At 39.7% G+C, this 22,280-nt stretch overlaps 5 protein-coding genes across 7 annotated transcripts in view; 1 reads left to right on the top strand and 4 right to left on the bottom strand.

Moving 5' to 3' along the window:
- Positions 1-3,626, bottom strand: part of RyR (Ryanodine receptor) — a 32,771-nt gene extending 29,145 nt beyond the window's left edge. Inside the window, 1 exon segment of the mRNA XM_065476826.1 lies at positions 3,343-3,626. Coding sequence (XP_065332898.1) covers positions 3,343-3,396 — 54 coding nt within the window. The 5' untranslated portion in view covers positions 3,397-3,626.
- A 1,321-nt stretch (positions 3,627-4,947) lies between these two features.
- On the bottom strand, positions 4,948-10,994 carry TpnT (Troponin T, skeletal muscle). 2 transcript variants are annotated; one of them, XM_065479343.1, is made up of 13 exons: positions 10,835-10,994; positions 9,772-9,818; positions 9,498-9,506; positions 7,770-7,803; positions 7,582-7,707; positions 7,315-7,530; positions 7,039-7,257; positions 6,907-6,977; positions 6,834-6,855; positions 6,695-6,775; positions 6,325-6,403; positions 5,211-5,441; positions 4,948-5,153 (listed from the first exon to the last, which is right to left on the bottom strand). In XM_065479343.1, exons 2-12 carry the CDS (start codon positions 9,795-9,797, stop codon positions 5,212-5,214), a joined length of 1,113 nt encoding a protein of 370 aa, XP_065335415.1. In that variant the 5' UTR covers positions 9,798-9,818; positions 10,835-10,994; the 3' UTR covers positions 4,948-5,153; position 5,211. The 2 variants fall into 2 exon arrangements, with proteins under 2 accessions (XP_065335415.1, XP_065335425.1); XM_065479353.1 differs by lacking the exon at positions 6,325-6,403 and adding an exon at positions 5,982-6,060.
- A 2,533-nt stretch (positions 10,995-13,527) lies between these two features.
- Kr-h2 (Krueppel homolog 2) lies at positions 13,528-16,989 on the bottom strand. Its single transcript, XM_065489015.1, has 6 exons — positions 16,843-16,989; positions 16,357-16,576; positions 16,115-16,296; positions 15,818-15,885; positions 15,625-15,758; positions 13,528-14,323 (listed from the first exon to the last, which is right to left on the bottom strand). Exons 2-6 carry the CDS (start codon positions 16,539-16,541, stop codon positions 14,092-14,094), a joined length of 801 nt encoding a protein of 266 aa, XP_065345087.1. The 5' UTR covers positions 16,542-16,576; positions 16,843-16,989; the 3' UTR covers positions 13,528-14,091.
- Positions 16,990-17,136: 147 nt separating this feature from the next.
- Syx7 (syntaxin 7) lies at positions 17,137-19,906 on the top strand. 2 transcript variants are annotated; one of them, XM_065489004.1, is made up of 7 exons: positions 17,137-17,277; positions 17,471-17,606; positions 17,663-17,732; positions 17,792-18,039; positions 18,988-19,130; positions 19,186-19,341; positions 19,401-19,906. In XM_065489004.1, exons 2-7 carry the CDS (start codon positions 17,495-17,497, stop codon positions 19,494-19,496), a joined length of 825 nt encoding a protein of 274 aa, XP_065345076.1. In that variant the 5' UTR covers positions 17,137-17,277; positions 17,471-17,494; the 3' UTR covers positions 19,497-19,906. The 2 variants fall into 2 exon arrangements, with proteins under 2 accessions (XP_065345076.1, XP_065345068.1); XM_065488996.1 differs by lacking the exon at positions 17,137-17,277 and adding an exon at positions 17,306-17,395.
- A 981-nt stretch (positions 19,907-20,887) lies between these two features.
- On the bottom strand, positions 20,888-22,252 carry RpS3 (ribosomal protein S3). The gene is made up of 4 exons (XM_065476159.1): positions 22,111-22,252; positions 21,392-21,711; positions 21,150-21,337; positions 20,888-21,092 (listed from the first exon to the last, which is right to left on the bottom strand). Exons 1-4 carry the CDS (start codon positions 22,138-22,140, stop codon positions 20,920-20,922), a joined length of 711 nt encoding a protein of 236 aa, XP_065332231.1. The 5' UTR covers positions 22,141-22,252; the 3' UTR covers positions 20,888-20,919.
- Positions 22,253-22,280: the final 28 nt, after the last annotated feature.

The following is a 22,280-nucleotide window of genomic DNA, read 5'->3' as shown; positions in this document are numbered from 1 at the left end:
CCAATTAGGAAGGATTGTACTGAAATTAAAAACTGCAAATTAAAAGAAAAATGGCAATCTCTTTCTTGTATTCAATTCGAAAAATATTTTTTAAATCAAACTTTCGCCCGGTTTTAAATGTTAGCCAATGTTTCTTTTAAAATAACTCTGAAAATTCTAGAAGTTAACTGTGAATAAATTAACAATAAGAGGTAGATAAAACGTGGGGTATTTAATTTGGCTATCGATTGCAAATGACAAAATATTCTAATATTAATTTCATCCCTTGGAAGCAATAACCATTAACTATTCTGAAGTTGTCTAAAAGAGCACTGCGTGAATTTAAGAATTCAGTTTACACATTCTTACAGTCCTCTTAATCCGCAATTCACATTTAGGAGGATTGCGGAAGCTTATAGAGCTTTGTTCTATCACAATGAGAATTTGTGTGCGTTAATATCATAAAACGATTGATCGGAAATTAGGAGTTGAACGCTGATATTTAGCTCCTCTATATATGTAAGCAGAAAAGGAAAAAATTAGTTTTGCATTTTGACTCGCATTTATAGGATGTATTTATTTTCCCCTCCACACGTTCAATATCTTTGAATACAAGTACCTACAAATAAAATAAATGGCCCGAAACGAGCGGTTACAATCCCTGTAAACCTTTCTGTGGTACCGGTTGAACTCACAACAAAACGGCTTTGCAATCAGCTATGTCAGCATGTTCTCTTGTTTGAAAAGAGCGGAAAAGTGGATGCGGTGAGTTTGTGAGTTTGTTAACTCGGAACAAAGCTATTGAGCGCGACTAAATGGCGGGCTAAGCGGCGACAAAAGTGCATTTTAGCCTTGTTTGCGAAAACAACGGCGTGCCGCCTGCGGGTATTTGCATTGCAGATCTGGCGGTGTGAGCCACGAAAGTATGAATACTGCATGATTATCATACACGTTGGCCGATCGATACTGAAATGTGCACGGAAGCAGTCTCGCGGCTAGGCATTTTTCCGCCCGCACGAATGCGGCAAAATGAATTCAGCGTGCCTAATGTAGGGTGCGTTGCGTAATTAGAGCGGCCCAACGCGCATCAGGGAGCAGGCAGGCACGCATGTGTGCGCGGTTATTAATTCGCGTCTTGACCTACCCCATAAAATGCGTGCACCCCGGTGCCTGCCTGCTCTCACCGCTCGTTATTTTTCCGCTCTGATCACGCTTATTTTGGGTGAGCGGCCGCGTTAATGGGATTAGCTAGCTGGCCGTGCGAAGAGAGAAAGCAAGCTGCTCATTAAAGTGCGGAGTGCATGCCGTCAGCCTTCTTGTCGATCTGATCACGCTTCAACTCGCTTGCTTTGTGCTACCTGTGACCCAGCCGCTCATGCTCTTTGTTGATTTTTACCCTTTCATTGGGTGGAGAGGAAATAATTTTAAGATCTTGCTCAGCTATTGCAAGTGACTATAGGTTTTATTCTCTTTGTGCTGTACAAACAAATCGAATTCAGCCAATATATTTAAGAACTGACAAAGTTGCAAGAATTTTAGTAGCCAGGGGTGTGCGTGGAAATGAGAGCATAATTGAAAGCATTTTAAAAATTGATTCAACAACAGATTAGCAGATATTTACAAGCCTTGTCTGCTGGAATTAGAGACAATCTCCATTTTTGTTACAATCAAAGATGTGGTACAGTACCCATCACGAACTAAACAATTAAAATGTGCAAAGGGTTCTTGATTAATTACGATTATTTAAAAAATAATGCCTATCAATTTAAATTCCCAAATAATTTTAATAGTTTATTCATTAGCCGATTTTACCACACGAACCAAAGTTTAATTTTGAATTTATTATATTGCATTGACACAAATATTTACAGTTTTCAGGCTATATTAGTACAATAATTGGCACTCGTCCGCTGCGAACCGTCATATTTGCCGCAGTGCTTGTTTTGGAATTAAAAAGACCAGGCGGCGTCTGTTTCTTTTACGTCAACCGCAAACACATTAAAACGCAGCACTATAATATAACAAGTATTGTGCTCTTTTGCGCCACACACCACCCTTTCACTTATTCTGTCCAGTATTATTATTTTCCTTGTCCACGTGCCAGCCGACCGTGTTTCCCCCCTTTTATAAAAGCGAGCCGTTGTGACGCAAAAATGGGCACATTATTTATTATTAAAATCCAGCGTCATTAATTTCAACAGCTGGCCTGCAAATAATAACGAATCGGATTTGATTTGCGAGCAAAGACAGTCGAGCGAGATCGATTCCGGCGCAAATGTGTTATTGCTTCTCGCGTTTGAAGTGGAAATAAGCGTTGTTAGTGCTGCAAAAAGGAGCGCGACCCGTTGCTGCGCCTGGAATTGCCGCATCCTGCATCGCCTCGGAACGAAACAGCAGCAGCGCCGGGCACGCCAGCCGGCAGGGTGAAATGAAAGCGAGCGAGAGAGGGAGAGTACCCATTCGTCCGTTTGTTCGGCCGCAATAAAAACAAAACCTCTCGAGAACCGGCAGCAACAGATCAACAACTGGTAGCTCTTTATCGGCCAAACTGGCATAGCCGAAATAGAAAAAGCGCGCGCGTCATGCATAATGGGTCAAGCCTTTCCCCAACAGACAAACAGACAGGTCAAACGCCCGCAAATTCGTTCCAAGCGAAACCTTCGCAGATTCATAGGGAAATCCGCATGCGAGAGGCTTGATTTTGAGCTGAGTGATTCCATAATTGAATTGATATGGCTATTCCTGTGCTTTTGTTTCACAGCATTTCTGCTCGAGTCGAACACTGTACCTGCCATTGTTTGTTTATTTTTATCCTGCTATACAGGCAATTTAAATTTTCAAACGATTGTTACATAATAGAAGTTTTATGGAGCAGTTTTTCATTTATTTTATTAAGCAATTGTGTTGCTGCATTAAGTAATGAAAATCGCTCAAAAGTTGAATCGGAATGCAAAGGGAGGAGAAACAAAAAATGTTAAACTGTGACCAATGTTTTTTACGGTCTAAAAGCGCAACTCGCCCGACCGCTTATCTGTATTTTTAGACGGTGGAATTATATATGTATAATTAAATCGGGGAATACACTTACAGCGTTTGTAACGCAATTAAAGGTTTTCCATGAAGATCATGTAGCTGCGTCTATTTACTGTTCGCTTTTTAATGGACCATTTAACCAGCTGGAGGCAAAGTTTACGTTCCTCACATTGCTTCTTCGGGTTTGCATTTACAGAAAAATTGCCTAACAGTTACACGCATTTTAATTTCGATCGCGACTGACTCGTATGTCTATTTTGCTCGCTTACACAATTCGTCCACCCGAAGGGTTTTGGGTATAAATTTTAAAAATAGCCCTTAAGCACTCACCGTCCTAAGGAATGAAACATCATCCTGCTCGGACCCTCCTTCGCTGTCCGCCATGGTGCAGCCGGAGTGTCTTGCTTAATCCTCTGCGGAACTCGCGAAACCCAGGTGCCCTAGCGCGCCTGCAGAATTGACATAGCGAAAAAAGTAGTGGTGCTGAGAAGCGCAAGCAGTGCGGTTGCTGGCTTCAGTGCGCTCCTCGGCAAGCACCTCTTCTTCGAGCTTGCTCTCGGCACCAGGAGCACACTGGTCAAAAATAGTGCCTTCCTCCCGGCCTGTGTTGACTGAGTGAGTGCGAGTGAGCGCCACGATCGCACGTTTTCCGCACGACCCACGCCAAGAGCAGCAGCGGCGGTGGCGGCGGCGGCACAGGCTGGACGCACACCAGCAAAACACCCTCCGTGATAATGATAACTCGCCTCGCTGCCATGCTACCGCCGCGGGCCACGCGGAATTTGCATTCGCCGCCAGCTTTGCGCCAAATTGCCACGTTTCTGTGCCTTGAATTTTAATTAACGGCCCACCCGCCTCAATTGACTTTCTTCTTTATTCCACTTGTTATTCGTTTTCTGACGACACGATGGCTTTTTGCGTTTGTTTCAAAGTTTCTCAATTTTTCTTTAAGCTTTTAGGTACAACTTTGTTTATTATTATGGACCAGCAGAGAAACTTTTCCCGACTTTGAGCTTACTACAAAATTATTATTTACATATTATTTGGCTCAATATTTTACAATGCATTTTATCAACACATCAAACTTTATTCCACCCCTTTTTGTGTGCAGTGAATTACTTAACTGTTGTGTGTAGTATATCGTTTAGCTAGTCACGCAATGGACTAATTTAAAAGAGATTTTGATGGGGGTTGTAGCTAATATATATTATGAAAACAAGTGTAATATTCATATCGTAAAAAGTTCAAGGTTTTTTTCAACGACTTTCAATTTCTTTCTGGAGCTTAATTAATTTTTGTACTAAGAAAAATCATACTTTGGAATATTTTTGGTAAAATTACAGGTTTTTAATCCATCAAAAGAAATTTATTAAGTCCTCTATTGACCACAAGCTACAAAACTGCAACTCTCTTGTGGGAAACCCATATTTTCTTTGAATCAGAAGGGAGAAATAAATCCAGCCAGCATCGATCACTGCTTGCGCACCTGCTCTCACTGTACGCTCTTTTTTCGCCGCAGTTTTATCGCTCAGCCCGGTTAGGAGAGCTTCGCCACCCCCTAGGAGCCCGATAATACTTTGAGCCACCGGACAACATGCAAATGGATTTTGACTCGCACAATCGATAGAGTGCTTACTGCATTGTTCAGCTAAGTCGAATCGAATTGCGAGGGTCGTGCGAGAGAGCAAACTGTGCCGCTGCGTCAAGCTGAATCTCCTTTATTAACGCACCAAAATGCGCTGTACAGTTAGAAAAACCCTCACAGCTGCGTGAGAGCGCAAAAGGAGTTAGTAAACTTTTATGCGGGATTGTTGCACGCGAGCTTGAAATTTAATTAAAACTTTCTACTTTTAATCGCACAGTCTAGCTATTTACATCATTACAGTCACAATATCTCGAGACGGTTGTCAGCTGGAAAAAAGAGAAATGCAAAGATGAATCAAAACTCCTTCGCAATTTTTTATTTGTGTGTTAAATTTATTTGCAGATGATAAATACAGTGAATTTTTGCAGCTGATATCGCAAATCCTAACTGATACTTGAAAGAAACAGAAAGAGATTTGGGTTGCGGACTTAAAAAGTTGTGTTTTTATGTTGTTGGCATTTTCATGTTTGGTGCAGATGAGTTCAGATTCCAGGCGCTGCAACAAGACGCGAAAATTAGCATTTTGGAAGCAGCCACGCCACAAAATGCTTGCCTTATTCCTCTTCCTCCTCCTCTTCTTCCTCTTCCTCTTCCTCCTCCTCTTCCTCTTCTTCTTCTTCCTCTTCTTCCTCCTCAGCTATTTCCTCCTCAGGTTCAGGCTCGAAGGTAGGCTCCTCCAGAATGTCGTCGTCAGCGGCTCCCTTGCCACCTTCCTCCTCCTCAGGGGTTTCGGGGTCACCCTTCTTCTTGCCAGGTCGCTCACCGAACCACTTGGGCAGCTTGGCTGAAATGTGTCCAAGGTTATTCAACCACACCGAAAATTTTAAGTTACAATAACAACAACAACTTTTCAGTCACATAACATATGTGATTTATGTATCTTGTATTAACTGAGTGACTGTGAAAATACAAAATGGAAAGGGTTGCAGCATGCCTATTTGGTGAAGATTTGTAGTTCCTTAAAATTCATGCACGTGCATAATTCAGGACATTTTATTTTATTTTATGGTACAAGGGGTTTGCTTTACAGTGCCAACTCACTCTAAGTTTTACACCGAACGTTGGTTTTAACGACTGCAAAAAACTAATTACACATAATTATGTTTGTTCCATTGATATGATTTTATTGAGTAACATTAGTTTGGAATGTGAAAACTGCTACATTATAAACATACATCACATTAAGAATGTGCTTTGAACTGAACACAAAAATTTACATCTAAACGAATATAAGAAATTGAACGAAACTGATTTGCCAGTAGTTTAATGTATTGTATCTTATTTTTAAAATCTGTTTGACTTTTTTGCGAATCATAAAACTTACCTCTTTGACGTTGGTCAAACTGTTCAGTTCTATCTGTCCATTGACGCTCCATAGTTTCTTTAGTTAGAAGTTCTAAACCCTGCGCAGGTGAATAAAAAATTTGTAACCACACTTGGAAAAACAAGCCACACTCGAATTTTGCATGTGTTTGCCGCTTGATGATTAGTCAGTTTTATGGGGGTCAGCTGGTTGTCGTCCCGTGGCTTTGCAAAAGTTAGTGTAAAAATAATTGATTAGTTGCAGTTGCTCAAATGGGGGGTGGTCGTTGAATGCATCAGCTCATGACAATACCAAAACCAACACCTCTGGCAGCAAGCTGAAATTCGGGTCACGAAATACTTACCCTTGCTTCTCTTATTGAAATTCTCGTACTTTGTTTTCCAAAGTTTCTCAACAGTTTCGCTAGATAGAGTGTTGAAACCCTACAAGATTAATGATGGGGTTAACATAAATGTGAATTTTGCAGCCGCTAGTAAAACTCCATTTATCCTTTGTTAAAATACCATTTAAATTTAGATTTGGAGAAGTTTTACTAGCGGTGCATCATACTGATTAGGCTGCAGCAGCCTGAGCACCTTAAGAGATACACAAGTCGATGGTTAATTCAAATTAGACTAAATATCTAAACAAAAAATATAATCTGTATCGTCTGGACATAATCAGCTGAAATGAGGAAGTGATCATCAAAACACTGATATAGATATTAAACTTACGCCTTCAAAGAGCTTCTTTTTGTCGCTGTACGACCTCGTGTCCACACGACGCTCGTATTTGGAGGCTACTTGAATCATGGGCTGTGAAACAATAAGGATTGTTACGAAAAATCTCGAGAGCAGTGTATTTCCAACGCACAGGGTACTTGCCGGTAAGAGCCCTGAAATAGTCGGAAATTAGATTTTCTCTAGGTTTTACCAAGTATACTTACTCAGGGTCGAGACCCTTCTTCTGGGCTTTGTGTCTCAGCTGCTGCTTTTGACGTTCCTTCAGCTCTTTCAACTAGATGGAAAGAATTTTCATTAATTTCTCATTTCTTTATAAAAGCAAAAAGTTAACTCACGTCGTAGTCCTGTCTCTTCATTCTCTCCTCCAAGTCGTATTTCTCGGTTTCAAGCTTGACAATGGCGTCCCAGAGCTCTCTAGCCTTGTTTTTGAGCTTGATGGAGTTGAGACCGTCCAGCTCCAGAGGCTTGATACGGAAGCTGAGAGAAATCTTCTTCTCCTCCTCGAGCTGCTCCTTGGTCTTGCTGCGCTCGATCTGGGCGTTGGACAGGTTGAACTGGAAATTCAATTGCTTAGGACCACGACTCGTTCAGCCTAATTTCGTTTGGCTTACGGTGTTGTCCTTCTTGGTGATGGTGAAGTTGGGTCCCTTCTGGGCCTGGTTCTTCATGGACTGCATCATGGCCTGCCTCTTGCGCTCAGCCTCTTCCAGACGCTTCCTCTTCTCATCGATCTCACGCTGCTTCTTCTCCTCAGCCTCGCGGACACGACGTTCCTCCTCTTCCTTCTTCTTCAGAGCCAACCTCTTTTCCTCATCAGCGCGAGCGACCTGAAATTCTGCCGTCAGTTAAATATTCTTTTCGCCTTGAATTCGACTTACCTTGCGCTTGGCCTGTTTCTCCTTCAGCCTCTTGAGGTCATCCTCCTCCTTTGAGCGCTGTTTGCGCCATTCAGCGATGTACTCCTTGAGCTGTTCATCAAGGTTAGAGCTCTTCTGCTGCTGGTTCTGCAAGTTCAGGTCGATTTTTTACTCGCACAAATCTAGGTTAAATACGCTCAGATGCGTACCTTGATGAATTCGGGATCTCCTCCCTTCTCCTCCCTGCGGAATTCGTAAGGAATAAGTAAGGGTCCTTACAGTTGGAAAACGGTAAACCGACATTGATGATTAAATTATTATTTTTACTCTTTATTACAAGCTAAACAAAAAATAAAGCACATGGATTGTGTAGCAGTTTTGTGTTCAGTGTGACTGCTAAAATTAATTAGTTTTGGTGTAAATTGCTGTGAGCTGTGTAAAACTGAACGCGAGATTACTATCATCGAGCACAGTGCAACAAAGATGGGCATGCTAACTCTACAGGGAAAAGCTGTATCAAGAAAGATGTTAGACAGTTTTATTTTTTTTTTTTTCGAAGAGATTGGCCTGCTTTTGGCACTCTGGGATTCGATGGGTGAAAACAATGATTGGATTGAACCAGTTCCCCTACAGCCTACAGCCGATGCTACTTGTTGAGAGGAGGGAGGAAAAATGAAAATGTAAAACAAACGATTCGGATCACAGGGAGTGCGCCTGCAGAGAATCATGTATATGCAACCCCAATGCAGATGTACTTAACTTGTTGCCTATAATATATGCAAGTGCTGCACAAAAGAGAAATGTGAAGTAAAAAGCAAAAAGCACAGTACGAAAAATTGCTTCGTGACAAAAACGGACATAATATTAGAATTATTGACAAAAAGCTTATTTTTTCAGAATACGTCATTATTTAGCCAATTTTACGGACGAAGTGTACATGACCAAATAAGATTTGCGACAGTTCAAAAAATCCGAATTATGGAACGAAAAAATACGTTTTAAGTTACTATAAAGCGTGAGAGAGATTTTTGCATGACGATTATATTATTCTTTTTGGTTCTCCTGGGCAGACTTACTCATCAGCTACGCTTTTGTTGGCATGGTGTTCAACTTCAACTTCATCCCTTTTTGGGTCCGAAATCAGATCAGAGGCAGGGCAGGACAGGAAAGAGGGCACACACGTATGGACATTAATAATCGAATGAAAATCTACTGCAATATGAAGGGCTTGGGCATCTACGGTTACTAAAGCATAGAATTATGATTTATCTTTTTATATTTACACAGGGGACCACTATCAGTAATGCGTATTATTTTTTCGGAATTTTCTGGGAACCATATTTACACGGAGGAGGACACTGTGCCAATTTTGTTCTCGCATTATTGCATTCTGTTTTATAAATGTTTATAGGATTTATGGGATTTATGGTTTGTGTTCTTAATGGTTCTGGCAGTCAAGGAAGTCCAGAGAATTTTGAGCGCCATCCAAATGCAACGATATCGACCCCTCAAAATGCTCAGTCTCCCGAGAGCCAAACCTGGCTGCGTTCACGTTTATGAGTTTAATTTATCTGTGTTACCGATTTACTGGTTTGCACACTGTAGAAGCATTTAAATGTATTATTTGTCAAATGTATACAGAGGTGCTTCCAACTTACCAGGGTGCTACTACAACTATTATAATTTGTACAAAAAACCCACACCCATTACTTGTGTCCCAGTGGTCAAACTTGTATTGATAAGTGGGTTGAGAGCCGTATTTACTTACTTTCTGTAAAAAGATAAAATTAAGGTTTTGGAGGCTATCTAGGCAAAACATTGTCATATCAATGTAGTTCTCTAAATTTTGCGCTAAGCACTATTTAAAAATTTTGTGAGATTATATCTCAGTCAAAATGTTCAATTAGAATGTTGGGGCGTCGGTTGCTGATACTCACTCCTCGTCGCTGAAACACAAAGAAAGTTTTTGTTTTAGTATGTGTTTCGATTTTTGGAAATCTGGACCGGATGACGCGGCGCAGGTGATTATGTTAAAAGTGACGTGAGCTTTATTTTTAAACCGAAGCCAGAGTTGGTTGGCGGCCAACCAGACACTGTGGTACACAAATTCGGGGCAGTCAGCAATGAATTTAAATAGCAAAATAAAATGAAACAAACGTTTCAACTCCGGGCTTTCAAAATGATTTAACATGAGAAAGTAAAAATACTTACGAGTACACGCTCTCTTCGTCCGACATGGCTTTGACTCCTCAGGAGGGCTGAAAGAGAAATTGATGAATTTATCGTTTAAATAATCCTTTTGATTTAATTCTTCTTGATCCCTTCTCCAATACTTTGATTGAAAAAATAACATTTTGACAATTGCACACAACCTGCAATTGCGAGTGATTGCGTACAATGCGAAAATAGCGATTAGCAAATAATGCTGATTGGATCTTGTCATGGTTTGGCAGTCGCTCCTAATTGTCCTGTTTTATGGCTATAGTTCCTAATTAATTCAAGGTCTTTCGAAATAGAGCGCTCAAAATTTCAAAACGAGCTTTGGTCCTCTAAAAATATGAACATTTTTTGGGTGATATTTTTTAAATGTGAATTTCGTCTGGACGTGTGTGCGTGGGCTTTGCTTCCAGGGCTATTTTTATGCGCGTCTTGCCAGCGTGAGAAACACATTTGAGAGAAGCGTAAAGCGAGAAGCATAAAGGACCAAAGAGTGCACGATCTATTTTCAGCCAGCAGTTCAAATATAGGAGGGCGGACGGGCGTGCAAGCGGCCTGTTTTCTACTATTGTTTCTTCCTCTCTAAAATCATTTGAAAATTCTTCTTCCAAATTACACAAGCAAATATTTAGTTCAATCACCTAACAAGCGAAATTTGATATCTCCATGCGAAAGAATTCAAAATAAAAAATATTATAAAATTTCGCAGAGTACAAAACTTGTGTGAGAATGGTTGATTAATTACGGTGGCATAAAATGAATTTAACTAATTTATCCTCAACTATCTAAGCACAAATTAGTAAATATAACATATTTAAAAAAAATGTTAATATTTTGTTTGGTAATTTGGAAGTGTTGTGTTTGTGTTAAGGGGCATATGACAATTAATGCTGCCTATAAGAGTTCGTTAAATACTAAAAAAGTCACCAAAAATGTTGTAAAAATCAAATTATCCGGCAAAGTCACAAAAAGAAGCGCACTGATTATCCGGCCGATCACGATTTTCGCACCAAATCACTCACAACTGCGGAGGAACTGAGCGAACGCAGCAACTCACTTGGCTAGGAATAAAAAGGTCTCGCAGTGGACGTGCAAGACCAGAGAACCAAACAGAAAAGCAGCCTGGAATGTGAGTGTCTCGTTTTGGCGCTTCCTTCAGAGCCGTCTCGGCCGAGAACGCCTTTGCGCAGGACACGCGCCGCTCTCGCTCCGTCCACCAGCAAATCGGTCGGTCGGGACCGACGAGAGCGACCGTCCCACCAACCCACCGACATGACGGCTGAATTCCTCGACCAAAGGATTCTCAAACTCACGATTTTATTTCAGAGTGCTTCGCCGTGTTGGCCTCTGATTAAAAAATAATCACAATGTGCTCAATGAATCACTGAGATTTCTTAATTTTTGCTACGACCGTTGCTCCAATCAAGACCAGGGTTTTAATAAAGAGTACACAATGCTTTTTAGCCCACGAAAATTACTATTTTCTTACACTCTCTCTTAAACAGTTAGGTGATTTTTTTCCTTTTTTTAATATTATTTTTAGAATGTTTTAAGTGTTGCTCGTTGTTTCTTTTATGTGTATTTTGAATGGAGAATAAATAAATTACAACCTTCCCGTCTCATAAGATCGAGTAAACGCACAACAGGAAGAGAAATAAAATTAAAAAAATATCCATCTGTTTGAATAATTTATATATGATATATGTATTTCCACTCTGAAAGCAATGCACCATTTTAAGATAATTAGCAAAAAAAAATCCTTTGGCACTCAGTTATAAAATTACGGGATTAGATCTGCACAAAGCCTTGTCGGTCTTTTTGCAATTCAATTTTTCACACTCAGTTTTTTTTAGAGTTTTTATCTTACAAATTTTATTTGGGGCAATCTAAAAGAATTGATTTAAAATTTAAGCTAGTTCAGTTTTCAAGAATTACGAAATCTGTTTAGAAAACTAAAAATAGGGTATAGAATTACTATCCCCGTCAAAAGACAAATTTAAACTTCCTAAAAATGCAGGCACAGCATCTCGGGCATGTGGCTAAGGTCAAGAGCCCCCTAATTTTGTACTTGTAACCTATTAAAAACTATTTATTCAAAATAGTAATATCATTGTAGTACGTTTAATGGCATTACAAAAAGAAGCAATGAATATGAAGAAATTTCTTTCATCTTGGCAATTTGCTGAGTTATTTGAAAAAAAACAGATGCTATAAATTTTATAACATGAAAATTAAATTAAAATGTAACCAATACAATTGGAAAATTATGCTTTAAGCGACGATAAAAATTTAATTAAATTATATTTTCCATACTAAATTATAATAATTTTGGGGGTGTTGTATTAGTTTTTGTGACTCCTCTTAATTAAAAATAATAAACAACATAAAACTTTCACTGTTCTATTTGCGAAAGTCTCATTTTACGCGACACTTGTTTGGAAATGATATCCCAAATCCGATCCGCTTGTGCAGCAGCCGCAGTTGCGCAAGCTGTTAGTTGTGCAATCGAGTGCGCTAATGCGTCTAGCTGGCACGTTTCCCTTTCCCTTCCGTCGCAAAGCACAAACATTTATTTTCCCCATTTTTTCATCTCGCTTCTTCGCAACTTAAGGCTTCCATAATAGTCTCGCTGTGCCCGATTTATCATGTTTAAATGCTTCTTAGGAGAAATTCTTCAATTATTCAAATCGATTTATGAAAACATGATGATGCGTTTTCTCTCGTCTGCTAGTATGTTCTTCAAGTGCTCTGAGAAACGTCTGATGAAATTAGCGCAATTTGGGTCAATACAAATTAAACACCGCCGTCCGCAGCTTTCACACCTCGACGCATGATTTTCAAGCTTTGTGGAACCTGAGCTGCCTCTCCAATAATAGTTTTCTAGACCGGACTCAATTTTTCCCCGATGCGCTAGCAAAGCTCTTTAATTTTTTACATCAACCAGACCCTCACAAAAGCAGCTGGATTTGCACGTCAGTGTCGTACATGTCCACCGATATTTACGATCATTTGGTAATTTGACATTGAACATAACAGGCCGATCGTTTTAGTCTTGTTCAGGGATGCTAACAATAGCAGTCGAAAATATTCTGACTGACGAGTGAAAGAAGCCAGCATTGCCAACAGATTAGTCACTTGAGACAATCGCTTTGGGACGATCCGATCGTCAGGACGGCCTGTCCTGTCGTACTCGCGCCTCGAGATGTTATCTGACGTTTCAAGTCCTCCAGTGCAATTAGCGGCCATTCATCCCGACACTTGCCAAAAATTAAGTGCGCCCGCGACCGAGGCTATCTTAAGCGGGTGGTGAAAATAATTTGTGTGATTGCTGATAATTTCTCGCCCAAGCGGCTGTTCACGCGAGTTTTAATCAGCCTGCTGAGATTTTTAATTTTCATCCGTGGGCACCAACAGTCTTAAAATTCTGCTCTCTATTTTTAGCCGGGGTGGCAGGTAGAGAAAGGAGATTCAAAATCACTCCGCTGCGCGATAAAATGTTTCTCTCCTCCCACGGCGCGAGCGGCGCAGAGTGCGGGTTTAAAACGAACCTGGCAGGCATCCCTTTTAAGGAGGACACTTTCGTAACGCGAGAAGGGCTGGTCTGCGGGTTAAAAATACTTTGCTTGAGCCTCAAAACTTCGCTACTAGAGGCTAGATGTCAGCTTTGGCCGATGCTACCTTGTTAGTTCGCTTGCGTGGTGCAATTTGACTCCAACTTGCGAAAATATCAGCGGAATAATGATATGGAAATATTTGTATTTTGGTCAATTTTATTAATACAAAAGAATACAATTGGACAAACAACATTTTGATGCAGTACACAATCAAGAGAACAACAGTTGATCTATTCTATCGAAAACATGATGGGAACTTAAATTTTCTGTGATGACAATCCAACAATGCTTAGTTTTTTGAGTCAGTATCCATCCCTGCAGGAGTATTAAGGCAGAGGTGTGTCAGCCGAAATATTTAAAGGCTCCAAAATTTGAAAGACGGCTGCAGCTAGCTGTTAAAGTCTTGTGGTCGATTTAAAAGCTTCTTAATTCAAATAATAGACTGAGGACTGCTCAAAAGTTTGACCAGATGTTATAAAACAAGCAAAAGTACCAACAACTGAACTTGATTAAAAGCACGCACGTTAAATCGCAGGAAATAAATAAATAGCAACAAGTTCTACCAAATCGGCAAAACACTTAATTTTGTACGGACACGTCCAAAACATTGAAAATACTCCCTTACGACGGGTTCTGTTCTGATGTGGACTGTAAAAAGTGGAATGTGCATTTACAAGTAGTGGAGAGTCTTGTGGATACGTTAGTTTTGGGCCTGAGCTTCCATCATTCTGGGGGCCAATCGGCTGACCAAGGCGATACCGTTTTGCACCGGGCCCTTGAGGAATGCTGGGAAGCTGGGCTTGTTGGCAGTGGCTTCCAGGTGCACTCTGATTTCGTGGAACATGTTTCTTGTGTATGGATTGCGTCTTGATGCGTAACGGAGCGTGAGGAAGTTGTAGTAGATGAGGGGAGTTAGAAGTCCAGCCTTTCCCCTGAAAAATTCAATTAAAATTTAAAATTTGAAGTCAACATAATATGACCACAAATACTCAAACAGCAGTAAAGTCAATATGGAAAAATCAACCCTATTTACCTTTATATGCAAGTATATTCTTATATTTTGCCGGAATTTTGGCGATATTGGTCAACAATTTTCAGCATTTTTTTAACTTTATCGTAAAATAATTTGAATGGGGAAGAAGTTGAATTGGGTTTGTTAAGTCAAAACAGTAGCTTTTCTTTCTTATCTACTAAATAAATTGCAAAAAAATTAGGATCACAGCAATTGTGCGATTTTTTTCAGAATTTCGCCTTTTATATGTAAGCGTGATTGAGAACTATTTTTAGTATGTCTCTGCCAATTTGTGAATTTGTAATTCATGTAAGCCGGCAGGAGCTTGTGCTCAGCTCGGCAGAAGGAGAATGTGGCTGGCCATGTGAGGCACGTCTCGTCCACTTGAAGGTGGCTTGGGCACGTTGGGCCAAACCACAAAAATGGTCTGCGGATTTAAACCATGGAACTGATTGTCATTCAAATTGAATTTTTAGAAACCTGGCCAAACCGGCTGTAGTCTGCCCATATGACAACTACCTAACTGATAATATAACCGGCGGAAGATTGGAATTTGGATTTAGTATAGACGGACCTGAGCGTTCCAAAACTCCATTCGAAGATAAACGCCTTGATGTATGATTGGATGAGCATGAATGTTGTGTAACTGAGCTAAATTACCATATTTTGATTTATCGTCGTCTTTCAAAATTAATAGACGGATTTTTTTCATATTTTAATTTGAAGCAAGATATTTAATTTATGATTTCATCTCAACGATTAAGAACATTTTAAGAATACTCTCAAATATCTGAGCCAACCTGCAAAGGAAGTTATTCCTGTACTCGCATCTCACCTACTTGTAACATCAAAATTTTCCAAGCAAACTTATAAAATTTAATGATATATCCATAAAATGGTGAAAATATTGAAAAAATTAAGAGCATGTATGTTGCAATAGTTGTAAATTAAGCAATAATTATTATTAATACTTGCTTAAAAAATTTGCACTAATTTTACTATTGTCTTTTGCACCAAAATACCAACTAAAATTCGCAATACTGGAAATAATTTTTCACGATTGTTAGAATTTAAAAAAACCTCATGTACTTTTGGTACAATTAAATAATGCAAATTAAAATTTCCAAAAACATACTAAAACAGTTGATACCAATGGAAAAGTAGATATTGATAATGTTTAGTTCTGCAAATTTCAAGATGGAAAAGATGCAAACAACTTACAAGAAAATCATGATGATAACGAATGGCATGAGGAAAATTTCGGTGAAAGCCACCATTCGCAAGATGTTAACCGACTGGAACTCAACCAAAGAAATAAGCATCCTAGCGCCCCACCACGAGTTCTGACCAAGTTGCTGTTGTAAAAGAATAAATTATTAACTGGTGTAAAACATATTAATAAAACTGAACTCACATCAAGAAGAGTCAGCGAGTAGCTAGCAGAATGCAGAAGTGCGAACAAAAAGACAGGCAGCAGCACAACTGAGAAAAAGTTAAGGAATCCCTTACAAAACAAAAGACAATTCAAGTCAAATAAAAGTGCCGCGAAAATCAACATTAAGCTTTAAAAAATATTTCCTGTTTTGTTAATGAGTTGTTGCTCATGTAAAGCATAATAACTACAATATCAACAACATTGTTTTATGTTGTGTTTCACGGTTAGTTAAGCACTATTATCAAGAATTTTCATATTTTTCAATAAAAAGGATACGGGCCACAGGCGAGACGTAGAGGAAGATGAGCGAGAAAAAGAGGTAGTGGCAGCTGTCCTCAGCGATGAGCTGCGCGAAAAACTGCTGCGAGAGCTGCACTTGCGGTAGTCGGAGGTGCAGACGCAGGGCACTTGTGGCTGCATTCGCCATTAGAGCTTTGTAATAAGAGTTGTACGCGTTCCTGCAGGAAATTCCCAATTTAGTTATAACAGCTTAAAAAACTATACTGACGTTTAATTACCCAGTGAGCGGAATGAAATACATCAACGTGAAGAAAATGGTGCCAACTCGTGTGCACCATAAAGCAAAATCAAGCTTGTGGGATTTGATGTGCTCGACGAATCCGTTCCAGTTCAAGGGATTTCCAGCAGGTCGTTGTTGCTCCTGTTGCGGGCTGTCCTGGCCCGAATTAGCGTCAGAACTCATGTTTGATCCTTTTCCTTCCTGGTACTTGGTCTAGTCTGGAATGCAAGTGTCTTGGAAATTACAAGAGCCGATTTTCTTTACGTGTTTACAAAGTCTAGAAAGTGTGGCAATGATGAGACAGCTGCAGCAAACACCTTTGTGGGGGAGCGATGTGTGAAACGTGTGTGGGTCTGACCGTGGCCAATTTATGGCCGGGCTTTATGACTTGAAATCGAGTGTGCCACTCCCAGTATATGGATTTCTATGAAATATTCAAAACCCACCGATCGATCGGCTTACCCTTTTTAATCACGAAAATTACCTGAGAAAATGAAATGGGGCACGGGGTCGAGCAGCGCAGGACTTTCTCGATTCCGTTCCTTCGGTCTGGACTAGGTGTGCACTGACTTGCTCAAAAACAACGAATAATGTAGTTATTGGCAGTGCTGGCAGCACATGAGAACAAAATATTTACACCTAGGTGCTATGAAAAGATATAAAAAATAACAATCAAATAAAAAATATTTTTGAATTTGAATATTATTTGAACCTGTTAGTTTATTTTACTCTAGATCACAACAGTTTTTAGGAATAATTTGTTGAGTATTTGCTCAAGTTGGCCAGAGTGTAAATCAGATGACCTGCGCTGCAGTTGACAGTTCTTTACTTTGGACTTGCCTATTTCACGTCGCTAATTTAGCTTCTTTCCTTCTTTATCTTATTTGCTCTAGAAGATTGGGATTATTCCGATAATTTGGTAAGATCATCTTGATTCAACACAAATGATGCATGTACATTTTCCGATATGATTTATGATACCTAAATGTTGACAAATTTAGAAACACAAACCTTCGTAACTCACGATGTGGCCCTCGGTATTGTTTGATAAATAATCCGATTAATGTGCCAGTGACGCACTAACTAAGACGACTCTGCTTGTGTTTTCTTAGGCCAGTTACACTCCTCTAGCCACTATGGACGGTGGATACTCACTTTATCAAAACAGCAGCGGCGGCAGAGGCGAACGAGACTTTCATCAGTTGGCCCACTCGATAGGAAGCAGCATCCAGAAAATCTCGAAAAATGGTATGGACGTAAAACAATTATTTCTTGCCGTTATAACATTATCTCGTTCCCTACAGTCACTTCTATGCAGCGAATGGTTCACCAACTGGGCACACCTCAGGAGAGTTCTGACTTGAAGTCTCAACTGTAATTAAAATTGTTTCCTCTGGTTCAACAAAATTGAATCTGTTTAACCAAATTTTTAGGCGACAACTCCAACACTACACCCAGCAGCTGGTGAAAGATACGAACGACAACATCAAGGAACTCTCCAAAATCAACACATCTGTTCCTTCAGAAAAGCAGCAATGGAAAATGCAAAAAGAGCGACTCACAGAGGAGTTTACCACGGCGCTGACGTCCTTCCAAGAGGTCCAGAGGCTAGAGGCCCAAAAAGAAAAGGAGGACATCAAAAGAGCTAAGCAGGCTTCTGGCAGGGTGGCCTTGTCCATGGGTTAGTAAAAAATAAAATTTCCTTTCCATGTTACTTTTATCATGCTTACTTCTCGTCATTTCTTCCTGCTTCTCCTGATTCTATATTATTTATAAAGATTTTTTTTATATTAAGGGAGTTTTAGGTAGTTCTGTTGTTCCTTTGTTAAGGTTTGGCCAGTTGAGTCGTAGTTTTCTCGCTCAAAAACTCAAAATATTTTTGTATTCTATTAAGTCTTCAATTTCTTAAAAATTGTGGCAAGGAATGAAATTAAATTTGAGCTATTCTACCTACTGCAGCTAAGAATTGTCGCCTTTTTAGCATTTTGAATTTAGTATGTTAGGCCCCTGTTTTATTATTTTAGGATAAATGTTAACACTAGGGGTTTGTTGTGTCATATTACATTTCAAACCACCGGGGGCTAGATTCACGCGACGCGCAGGTATGGCGCTAGCTGGGGTAAGGCGCTTTGAAACGGGTAAATAAACAATGCAGTAGAGAGGCGAGTTCCCGACAATACTGTTATATAATTTGTATTACAAAAATAAAGTACGCCTAAAAAATCAGAAAAACACTCGTGACTCTCGTACAGGAAGCAAAAAATGATAGCTCGTGGAATCCAATATTTTGACGCTATGTTAGATCTGATCGGTGGGAACCAATAATTACTACGCACATCCTGCCACTGCTGATTAAAAAAAGACACAGTCCTCGTTTCTTTTAAAACTTCCTTAAAGTATATGAAAATAGTCAATTGGTCAATATTAAAGAAGTACATATGTTTTTACAGCGACAAGAGTGAAGATCTTTTAATTTTCTATACTTATCTAAAACAAAATATAGCGGAACAGGTACACAGCACAAACGTAATGACCAATAGCACAAAGTATAAAGCCTTTTGATAATATCTTATTTGGCAATAATATAACTTAAAACTTAAAAGCCTTCATAACTAAAACATTTTTTTAGATGGATTTGGAGGAGCGAGTACGAGACAGTCCGAGCAGCTGATAGAGCTGAAAGATCAGCAGGAAATGAAGCAGGCCCAGCTGCAAGAAGAGCAAGAGCTGAGAGAACTGGAAGAGCGGGAGCAGGCGATCAGACAATTGGAGGTATTAATTAAATTTTCGTATTTGAAAAGAAAAAATAATCTTAGCAAATCCACAGAGTGACATTGGCGATGTAAACCAGATTTTCAAAGATCTGGGACAAATGGTGTATGAGCAGGGGGAGGTGATCGACAGCATAGAAGCCCATGTTGAGAAAACAGAAATATTTGTGTCTGAAGGTACGGGCCAGTTGAGACAGGCCAGTAACTATCAGGTGAGATTTTAATTCAGCAAACTATGATGCAAAGTAACACTTCCCTTTTTACCCTACAGTCCAAGGCGCGAATGAAGAAGTTCATATTCTTCACCTGTTTGGGTCTTGTTTTGGCTGTGATTCTTGCGTACATCATTTATGAACTATCAAATTAATATTTAAACTGGAAATGATTGATGAGTAACCATGCAAAGTATTTAACTGAAATCTACTGACTAGTTAATTTATGATTCTAATACTCATTAATTTTGTCATTCCAAGTGTTAGAAAATTATATTAATTCAAATCCTATTTTGCCATTAGTCACTGTGACAATATAAATCTATACCATCTTATGTAGGATAAGTTTTATGTTTGTCAACTTAAAATATCACTATAATTTATGAGACTCCTGTGAATTACTGATCATAATTTGGCCCAAAAACCTGAGTCATTTAAAATATAATCTTATTATGCTCTGGGCCATGAAATTGTCAAGTTTTAAAATTGAGTATGTGGTAAGCTGGTTTCAGAGTCATTGTTTAATAAATTTATTTAATAAAGCACTACTTCTTTCTAAGCAAAACTTGTTACCAATTTTCTCAACAAAACCCGCCATTCATGCTAGTTGTTTCTCCAGTAGACAACAGTCGTCAACAGATGTGCCGTAATTTGAGCAGCAATTAATTTATGCTTACGATAAATTTATTTACATAAGAGGTCTTAGCCTTGTAGTTTTAGGCCGCAGCTGACTAAACCCACTTCAGCCAAATTTTTACCCAGCAGCGACGGTTGAGTATTTAGGCCGAGGGCAGGCGCGGCTGTTGAAATTTTAGAAGTGAAGTTAGTGCTTAATGGCCAAAACAAAGTTTGTCCTGCAATATTTTAATTTTTACCGGCTTTTTACAAATTTACGTAAACAGATTCAATCAAAAGCTTGACTCCTCCTAATCTCTATAACGTCAGTAGAATTCAAACCTCAAGAAATTGTTTATTGAAAGAAACCACTCATGCTGTAAAATATTACTCGGTTTAAATGAAGTGCTACTTCTTGGTGAATATCAAACTGTTTGTTTTCCCATAGATATGTCCTGCTCATACACCAGGGAGGCAAAATTGAATAATTTCAAAGAATTATGATGAGCCGATTACCTAGCTTGCTTCTGTCTTCGTTGGCATCAATCTATCAAAAATAAGTAACTATTTATTTCCAATTATTTTGACGCCAATAAAGAGAAAAATTTAATTATGAGTCCTAGAAAGCTGTATCTCTGTGAGCTGACTCTAGGGCTTTGCACTCAATTGGTCAATTAAGTTAACACCGAGTGCTTGAATAGTTCTTAAGTCCTGGTTTAGTGTGAAAACAGAGCAATATCAGAAATAAGACTGAAGAATTATCTTAGATCTTCTAATGCTGATCAATAAAAATATATTATATTATGCGGTTCAATTGAAGACCACTGAAACCAATAAGACTGGGTTATGGCATTTTACACCACACAGCTTTCAGGATCCAAATTCAATAACTTCTAATATATTTACATATGTTGGAAAATAACATGCAAAGCTTTTTAAGTTTTTATATTTAATGTTGCAAACTTATGACATGATAGGACCATCCTTAGCGGGTTTGTGGTCGCTCATTGGTCCTGTGGGCAAAACCTCTTCCTTGGGCTCCACAACGGAAACATTGTCTGGAAGGGGCTTCTTGGGTCCAATCTTGCCATGAGGATCCCATGGCAACATGATTTTCACCTTGATGCCAAGCACACCTGCGTTTGAAAGAATAAATGAATGAATTGGGTTTTGATATATTGTTTAGGCCATACCTTGGCGCAATAACACGTGACGGGTAGCACAGTCAACATACTCGTTGGTGGGCTCTCCAGAGTGGATCATGAGACCGTCGACGAACTTCATGGACTTGGCACGCTGACCACGCAGCTTTCCAGAGACAACGACCTCACAGCCCTTGGCTCCAGACTCCATGATGTACCTCAAAACACCATAGCACGCCCTACATAACAAAGAGTCAGCATCAAAAAGCTTAGGCCAGTAAACAGTTGCCTACCTTCGGACAGCCAAACCACCGATGAGTTTGTAACGAAGAGACTCAGCCTGAGCGATGGCGCACAGACCCCTGGTGGCGACCTTCTCGGCATACAGCTCAAGGGACTGGTCGGCAAAGTTAAATCTCTTCTGCACAACGGAGGTCAATTCACGGATCCTCCTTCCCTTCTCTCCAAGAACGCTCTGTGTTCTTGTGGCCATGATGATGATTTCAGTGCGGGTTGGTGTAACACGCACTTCCACACCTGAGTAGCCATCCTCGGCGAGCTCACGAGTCAGGAACTCGTTGAGTTCAGCCTTGAAGACACCGTCAGCGACGAACTGAAATTTGAATTCGCGTTAGATCAAGTCTTAAGACTTCTCAACAAAAGTGCCGGATTGACATGTGTTGTTTGTTTACATGGAAAGTGACTGAGGCTTCACAATATTCCAAGACTATTGACAACTATTTATGTTTTGGAGACGCCTGATTGAGCTAGAAGTGCAAAACAAAGCGGAATCGACTAAAAATTGGATGAACCGATCTCTCTGACAACGACAAAAGACACAGCATGACTTTATTTCAGGCGGCGTATTTTAGAGGCCAAAATGAAAGTAAACAATCCAATGGAGAGACGATTGGATCATCTACCACGAACAACCATTAATTAAACTACAGTCACATTCCACCAAGACTCAATTAAAGGGTAGGATCACACAAATAAAGACGGATAAACTCACCTTTCGCTTTTTGGATATTTGTGCCGCCATTCTCCAACGTGTTAAGGGTTACTTCCACGGGCTGCAAGAGATCTATGTAAAAGTTCCACGAAGCAGCGTTGTCAGCCAGATGGCAGCACGGTACTGACAAAATAAAGCCTCTGATTGGTCCTTTTTTGTTCAAAGAGGTT

Source organism: Cloeon dipterum, chromosome 1 (assembly GCF_949628265.1).
Source record: "Cloeon dipterum chromosome 1, ieCloDipt1.1, whole genome shotgun sequence".
NCBI classification, from domain to species: Eukaryota; Metazoa; Arthropoda; class Insecta; order Ephemeroptera; family Baetidae; genus Cloeon; species Cloeon dipterum.
The sequence above is the reverse complement of the archived record's forward strand: the minus strand, read 5'-3'. Positions and strand labels throughout refer to the sequence as shown.

Coding starts and splice junctions, on each gene's coding strand:
- TpnT (XM_065479343.1), bottom strand. CDS start 9,797: ATGTCGGACGAAGAGAGCGTGTACTC. Junction 6,856..6,906: donor AAGAAGGGTCTCGACCCTGA/GTAAGTATACTT, acceptor CGACTATTTCAG/GGCTCTTACCGGCAAGTACC. Junction 6,776..6,833: donor CTCTTACCGGCAAGTACCCT/GTGCGTTGGAAA, acceptor ATTGTTTCACAG/CCCATGATTCAAGTAGCCTC.
- Kr-h2 (XM_065489015.1), bottom strand. CDS start 16,541: ATGAGTTCTGACGCTAATTCGGGCCAGGACAGCCCGCAACAGGAGCAA. Junction 16,297..16,356: donor TATTTCATTCCGCTCACTGG/GTAATTAAACGT, acceptor AATTTCCTGCAG/GAACGCGTACAACTCTTATT. Junction 14,324..15,624: donor GTTATCATCATGATTTTCTT/GTAAGTTGTTTG, acceptor TGAATTTTTCAG/GGGAAAGGCTGGACTTCTAA.
- Syx7 (XM_065488996.1), top strand. Junction 17,607..17,662: donor CCAGAAAATCTCGAAAAATG/GTATGGACGTAA, acceptor CGTTCCCTACAG/TCACTTCTATGCAGCGAATG. Junction 19,131..19,185: donor AGGCGATCAGACAATTGGAG/GTATTAATTAAA, acceptor GCAAATCCACAG/AGTGACATTGGCGATGTAAA.
- RpS3 (XM_065476159.1), bottom strand. CDS start 22,140: ATGGCGGCACAAATATCCAAAAAGCGAAAG. Junction 21,712..22,110: donor AAATATCCAAAAAGCGAAAG/GTGAGTTTATCC, acceptor TTCAAATTTCAG/TTCGTCGCTGACGGTGTCTT. Junction 21,093..21,149: donor TCACGTGTTATTGCGCCAAG/GTATGGCCTAAA, acceptor TTTCAAACGCAG/GTGTGCTTGGCATCAAGGTG.